We start from the raw sequence: 8,025 nt of genomic DNA, 5'->3' as shown, positions 1-8,025 counted from the left end.
TCTCTCTCTCTCTCTCACACACACACACACACACAGTACGTGGCTCTTCGTAACTCCCTCTCTACAAGATCATTTTTCCCTCCTTAGATATCGACTATGGTCTATGAATTTATTCCCTTTAGCCTATAAAAATAGTCACCCTTCTGCTATCATTTTTTTTACTTAATTCCTAACCTCAGCGGCAACCCGTGGCTATATATAAAAGCCCCTCTCTGATATATAGTCTGATATATAAGAGTTGCTCCATCATTTAATTTTCTGACTCACGAGAAACTGAAACTCTAAAAAGAAACGCTCAGTGCATCTAAGTTGTAACAGACATTCATTTATACATGACGATATTATGTTACCGTCATTTCCTTTCTCTTAAGATAATTACATGTGGTCACAGGGACTGGCGGGTACACACCACTAAAGCTTACTGAAGGGGGTGGGCGAGGAGAAATAGTTTTTCTTAATCCTTTCTTTTTTATTATTTTCTTAGTTTTCTTTTTTTTCTTCTTTTTCTGCTTGTTCTTTGTCTTCATCGTCATCATCTTCGTCTACTTTCTCTTTTTCTTCTTCATTTCCTCTTATCATTGTTGTTGTTGTTATTATTATTATTATTATTATTATTATTATTATTATTATTATTATTATTATTATTTTCATCCTTTTATTTTTTTCTTAGTTGTTTTCTTATTTCCTTTTGTTCTGCTTGTTCTTCGCTTTTGTCATCATCGCCACTTTCTTCACGTTTTTCATCTAATTATTATTTTATTTTATTTTTATTTTTCTTACTGCTTTTTTTCCTTTATTTGTTCATCATCATCGTCACCACCATCTTCCGCGTCTACTTCTTCGTCCTTCCATCAAATGGGTAGCGAATACTCTGCTTAGCAACCGACTTGCTTGTCTGTCTGTCTGTACGAGCCCCGGTGCAAGGCTGTAACTAAAGCCGCACAGGTGAGTGCAAACCACGTTAAGTACAACATTCTTCCTCCCTTGCCCTTGTCTGCTTCCATCCTCCTCCTCCTCTCTCCGTATACGGCACTCTCCCTTCCTCCCTTTCCCCCTCGAACCTCCCTGACCGCTTCCTTCCTCTTCCTCCTCCCTACGTAACAACACACCTTTCCTCCCTTGACTCTCCTTCGTACGGTACTTTCCCTTCCTTAAAAATCTCTCCATTCCTCCCTTCCCTTGTCCGCTCCCCCTCCCCTTCTCCCTTGTCCCTTGTCCCTCCTCTCTCTCCCCCTACTTATATACTGTTTTTATCTAGCCATCTGTAGTATTATCTTCATATCTCAGGCTAGCCGTTTTATTTTTATTTTTTTACCCTTTCAGTATGTTTTTCTTTGTCCGTTATTTCTACGGCCGCCTATCTCTACGTTATCTCCACTTGTGTCAATCCATCCTCTCTCTCCCTCTCCCCTTTGTCTTTACCTAGCGACCTAGCCATCTATATACTACGCCCCTTCCTGTCCACTATCTTGCCCTGCTTCTCTTGTCAGCCGTCTCTATCTGACTCCTTCCTTTGTATCTATCTTTGTATCTTCCTTTGTATCTAGTTAGCTGCCTGTACTATCTCGTGTGTCCCGGGTAAATGGGTTCTATCTCACCATAGACACAAGGGCCAGTGCGACGGAGATGAGCACCGAGGCCACGAGCAGCCATACCTTTACCCTAGCTTTCCCATCTGTCTGTACCAGTGTCTGGATAACCGTCTTTGTAGCTACCCCTCTGTCTGTATTCTCTCCCCTTCCCTAAACCACTCTAGTTAGCTGTCTGTGTAGCCTACCTTTCTCTATAATAATTCCCTAAACGTATATTGAACTATTACCAAGCAGAGCATATTCGTGTTATCCATAAGGCTTTATTACCAGTGAATACCTGATTTATTTTCACCCCGGTGCAAATAATACAATAATATACTCCTCGCGTTCCTATCATTACTCCTATCTAAGTCACTCATTTGATGTGCATAATCTTGTGATAATCTCATTCAATGGGCTATTGTCATGATATTATTAGTCCCGCTTTCGTGCCTGGTAAGAGAGAGAGAGAGAGAGAGAGAGAGAGAGAGAGAGAGAGAATATTGAATACTTTTATCACCCTTTATATTTTGTGATGAGGCTATGTAGTAACATTCACTACTCTCTCTCTCTCTCTCTCTCTCTCTCTCTCTCTCTTATTTATGTCGATTTCCTTGTCCGTTTGAATTTTATCTGTCACAATCTCTCTCTCTCTCTCTCTCTCTCTCTCTCATCTGTCGCCACCCCACCGCCACCTGCATGGACCACACCCACGCCCCGGTCACCCACTCCCGCACCTTCTGTCATCCACTGCATCGCCTCACATCCCTCTTGCCTGCCTCGTCACGCCACCCTTTCCTCTCTTCCCTTCCTCAGTCACCACTCCTCCCTCCATCCCCTGGCCTACGCATATCTCATCCTCCCTGTCCGGGCTGCCTCAAGCTAAACGCCTCCTCTCTACCGTTTTCCTGTTCCCTTCTCTTTCATTACTTTAATTAAACCCAGACATAATTATCTACCTGGAATTGCTGTGTTGTTCTTGATAGGCCTACCCCTTGAACACTTTAATTGTCTTCTGCAGTGTCTTACGTACCATGTCCGCTTGTTCTCTCTTACCCAATACAAACAAATCTACAGTCATGTCACAATCTCTCTCTCTCTCTCTCTCTCTCTCTCTCTCTCTCTCTCTCTCTCTCTCTCTCTCTCTCTCTCAAGTTTAAATTATTAATGTATACCACCAGTACGTACGTCTCTCTCTCTCTCTCTCTCTCTCTCTCTCTCTCTCTCTCTCTCTCTCTCTCTATATATATATATATATATATATATTTTATCTATCTATCTTCATTTATCCATCTCTCTGTCTGTCTCACTGCCATACAGACAGACAAAAATTTCGTAATAATTTTAACATCTTATTATTTTGGAATAACACTGATTTTTTTGTTTGTTCATTCATTGGTGTCTCGTCTCCTCGCTTTGGTCCGTCCCTTTAACAAAAGAAAAAAAAATGACCTTGACCGTTTGCACTGGAGGCCCCATGCAACGATCGACCGGAGTGGATAGCGGTGCATGATTTTTTTCCCCTGTTGTGTTTGTGGGTTAATATCATATATGTAGAGGCAGATCATTTACGAATAACGGAGAGGAGCACCGAGGCCACGCGCAGCTGTTTCATATGCCCCAACTTTACCTCTTTACCTATCTACCCATATATTATCAGGGCCCTATTATCCAAGCAACAGATTTAATAATAAGGAAACTTTGCAAATTTAAATAGGTAAGGACTATAAATATATATAGCCTCGGTGCTTATCTCCGTAACATTACCCCTAGAGCCCATAGTGAGGGTATCTTAAAGCACCGTCTATATAGTGATAGGTTAAAGGTAGACCTTAAAAGGGGTTAATGAAGATGAGGAGTACTGCATGAGAGAGAGAGAGAGAGAGAGAGGTAAGAAGGGCTGCTTGCTGGCCCTTTCAATCAATATCGCCTTTATTACGGCATGGAATTAAGCGGAAAAATAACGGTGGGGTATTAGGGGTCAGATAACCTGTTGGTGATGGCTGTATGGATCATAGGCTTTGGATGTTGTTGATCTTTGTAATCTGTTTGAACTGTACACTTTCAGATATAACCGAATACAGGTTCATAATTAATTCCCTCTTGTCCTTTAAGTTCCCTCTCTTTCGGCAGCCAATGGCACCGCATCTCAGGTATTGGCGTGTCGATCCTCGTTTCTCATTGGTCAAGTGGGCGGCGGGAGGGCCCAAACACCTATTGTATGTTATATATTTTTCTCATTAAATAATTATAAGACTACCCCACGTTACTTTCTTATTGTTAAAAATGAAGAAAGATCACAAAAAAGACAGTGGACACACCTTGTATGATTTATTCTTTAAAATATGCGGGAGGAGTAGTGGAATTTTCCATTCTACTGCCGCGCAACGCTCCTCCGTAGCTCAAAGTAGTTCCCTCAACCTTTGGAGATTAACGAACATAAAATCATTTTCAGCTATCTTTGTTGAGAATAATGAGCCCTCTGATACCCCCACACTCATCTGGAAGACATAAATCAAGTCATCATTGAACATTAGGAGTATCGACAATAAGGGATACAGCAACATCCCACCTCGAGATTACCCTAATGACAACAAAATGAGCATTCAAGAGTATTTTTACTGAGACGAACGGATCCTTTACCACTCTGTTTAGCTGTTGGGAGGCACAGAAAGAAGCCTAACGGAAGAGAAGGACAATCGGCAACGGGGAGAACAAAGATCGCTCCGCGCGTCCCTGGCCCTTCCCGCTCTTTCCCTCAGAGGCACCAAGGCGTTCGGTTCTCGTCTACCTCCTCCACTCCAGCAGCTCACCATGGGCAACCCTCAGGTCTTCTTCGACATCACTGCCAATGGGCGGCCCGTCGGCAGGATTGTCATGGAGGTAAGCGGCTGATAACACTGTCCCTGCTGTAGAATTAAGCGAAACATTAGACTCGTGTGCCATCTGTCAAAATGCCGGCTTCTTGGCATGACAAGGGGCTGATCTTATTCTGGGACTTCGCATGCGTGTTGGGGGATGACATTTAGGTTTTAATGTCTTATAGGAGTGTGTTAGCCGTTATCAGTCAGTGGCATGGGGTGGACATGGTAAAACGCCGGAATAGGGAGGGACGCCATACGGTATGGATGGTCATGGGGTGGCGGCAATAAATATTTCTTAGAAGTTGTTTTAATGCATGGCTTGTTATTTTAATTTGTGGAAGTGTTTCATCACAAGATATCCCTGGGTGAAGGCTGGTCTTGTAAATGGACGCCGGAACGGGTAGTGACGCCTTACTGTACTTGAGCAATACGGGCGACTTTCGGAGGGAAAAAAAGTGTTTCAGAAGTATTATTGGGAATGGCTGTTCATGAAGTATTTCAACGGATAATATCCTGTGGTGAAGGCTGGGCATGTAACAGGACGCCGGAGTAGATAGTGACGCTTTGTGGTACTCGAGATGTACAGTCGACTTGGGAGTAACAATTTGCAGAAGTAATAGAAGAAATGCCTTGTCATGCGGAAGTATCTCACCGTATATCGAGGATGGCTGGGAATGTAACAGGACGCCAGGATAAGGAGTGACGCCCTACGGTGCTCTAGTGTTTAGGGTGACGTTGGCATCCGTTTTAAGCCGAGAGAGATAGGGAGCACGCACTCCAGGTACGATTAAGTACCGGTTACTGTTGCTAAGCTGTTTATTTCTGCTAGTATATATATTAAGATCTGCAAATTGACTATACCTGAAAAAATGCTGCATGTAATTTCAGTTTTTATTAAATGAATGTTTTGACCGTTTCTCTTTACATTTATAAATCCCATTTATTAGTTCCATAGGACTAATATACAAAAAAAAAAAAAATCACTTAGTATGGTGGCCTCAATGGAGGTTGTTGGTATGGTTTCTTTCAATGTTCATCTGTTCAGAAATTGTGAACCTTTTGAAAAGATCTAGCTGTCGAAACTTAGCATTTATAACAACCTATTAAATGGGATGTTTTGTATGGAGTTTATTTTTATAGTAAAATTTCAGACCTTTAATAAAATAAACTGGTTGGCAACCTGTGAAGCCACACAGGATATGAGAACATGGTTGGTTGGTTCTGGTTACTAAGCTTGGAACAACCAGGAGGAGGATGAACCCTGAAACTGGGCTTCTCTCAGGATTGGTGCAGATGATTTTCTTATTTGAAGTTTTCAATTGGGGAACCTTGGATATATTTATACATATATATATATAGTATATATATATATATATATATATATATATATATTTATATATATATATAATTTATATATATATATATATATATATATATATATATATATATATATATATATTTAAATTTTATATATATATATATATATATATATATATATATATATATATATATATATATATATATATATATATATATATTTATATATATATATATATATATATATATATATATATATATATATATATATATATATATATATATATATATATATATATATATATATATATATATATATATATATATATATATATATATATGTATATATATATATATATATATCTATATATATATATATATATATATATATATATAGATATATATATATATATATATATATATATATATATATATATATATATATATATATATATATATATATTTATATATATATATATATATATATATATATATATATATATATATATATATATATATATATATATATATACATATATATATATATATATATATATATATATATATATATTTATATGTGTGTGTGTGTGTATAAGTTACCCTAGATGCCTCCCTGGTCTAGTGGTTAGCATGCCTAGCTACCAGTTACCCTGTTTTGAGATAAATAAGTTGAATGCATTATCAATACAAGTGCATCTATCATGGTCATAACTGTCTGATTCTGCGTGATGTAGTTTTGGTTATCTTCCTTAATCTCATTGTAACTTGGTGCTCTTATTGTTCAGTGACAGTTACTGCAAAGTATATATTCATAGATGCAAGGGTTGTAGTTATTGGTTAACATGTTCTTTGTTTTAGGGCATAGTTGTCATAAGACTTTATTGTAGATGAAATGGTTTCCCTCCAACCACAAATGATAATTACCTCCCTACTCATTTGTAATAGTTGACCTGCACTAAGTACAATGGAATGGAGAAGGAAGGCTAATTGGGGCATCCACAAAACTTGCAGCTTGAGCAAGCTGATTAATTCTACCATGAGTTACTTGGCCTGCATGGAGGCTTGCTTGGAGGGGTTCCCCATGAGTAGCATTATATTATAGGCAAGAGAACTTGCTCCATAGCATATGTGTTATTGATTGATTAGGTGCAATCACACTACATATTCTTTTTCTTTGTTTCCCTTCACCTTTCTTTCCCAATTTACATATATACAGATTTATACACGTATCAAGTCAAGGTTCCTTTAATTATTTGACTGGTATACCGATGGCTATGAAAGGTTATCTAAAACAGCACTAATCTTTTGCAGCTGCGTGCTGATGTTGTACCCAAGACTGCTGAGAACTTCCGTGCCCTGTGCACTGGGGAGAAGGGCTTCGGCTACAAGGGTTGCGCCTTCCATCGTGTGATCCCCAACTTCATGTGTCAAGGTGGCGACTTCACTGCTGGCAATGGCACAGGTGGGAAGTCCATCTATGGCTCAAAGTTTGCCGATGAGAACTTCACCCTTCGTCACACTGGCCCTGGCATTCTGTCCATGGCCAATGCTGGACCCAACACCAATGGTTCCCAGTTCTTCCTGTGTACTGTCAAGACTGCCTGGCTGGATGGCAAGCACGTTGTCTTCGGGAGTGTTGTTGAGGGCATGGATGTTGTTCGCCAGGTTGAGGGATACGGTACACCTAATGGCAGCACCTCCGCCAAGATTGTTATTGCCAACTCTGGCCAGTTGTAACATTCCTACCACGCACTTGAAAGAACCATAGCAGCAGTCATTGCATTGTTTAGTGTAGGAACATGTATGTTAACTTGAATAAAGGTTAATTTCATATTGCTTTATGAGATTCGTTTGCGTGATTTCATTGTATTGAATGTTGACGCCAGGCTGATATTCAGTGTTAGTCGTCTACTCACTTTTCATCAATAAATCATGAAGTTAATACACATTCCTTTATCCTCTTAATTTTCTTTTTAAATTGTAGTGCAGTTCAGTAACCCGTTTTATTTTTAATTCATGTTTTCCTAGAGAATGGAAATATGAATGAATTCGTGCCATCGATATTAAGCAAGGTGGCAAACGGCCCTGCAAGAAACAATTTGCAGAGGTAGAGGAAGATCAATATTGTGGTTATCAACCAACCGTCACATAGAAAAGCCTATTATAAATCTTTCTGCACCACTACAAGTTAGAATGGAAGGTTGTCTTTGCAAATCCTAGAAGCTGATGTCGGGTTGCATAAATTTTCGGGTCACTTCAATCTAACGTAAACT

The 8,025-nt window shown here is 39.2% G+C and overlaps 1 protein-coding gene across 1 annotated transcript; it reads left to right on the top strand.

The window, feature by feature from the left end:
* The first annotated feature begins 4,286 nt into the window (after nucleotides 1-4,286).
* LOC127004061 (uncharacterized) lies at nucleotides 4,287-7,694 on the top strand. The gene is made up of 2 exons (XM_050871359.1): nucleotides 4,287-4,454; nucleotides 7,064-7,694. The coding sequence occupies exons 1-2, from the start codon at nucleotides 4,386-4,388 to the stop codon at nucleotides 7,487-7,489; spliced, it is 495 nt and encodes a 164-aa protein (XP_050727316.1). The 5' UTR covers nucleotides 4,287-4,385; the 3' UTR covers nucleotides 7,490-7,694.
* The last annotated feature ends 331 nt before the right edge of the window (nucleotides 7,695-8,025 follow it).

This window comes from Eriocheir sinensis, chromosome 27 (genome assembly GCF_024679095.1).
Source record: "Eriocheir sinensis breed Jianghai 21 chromosome 27, ASM2467909v1, whole genome shotgun sequence".
Taxonomy (NCBI): Eukaryota; Metazoa; Arthropoda; class Malacostraca; order Decapoda; family Varunidae; genus Eriocheir; species Eriocheir sinensis.
Note: the sequence above shows the minus strand (reverse complement) of the source record. Positions and strands in the feature narration are given on the sequence as shown.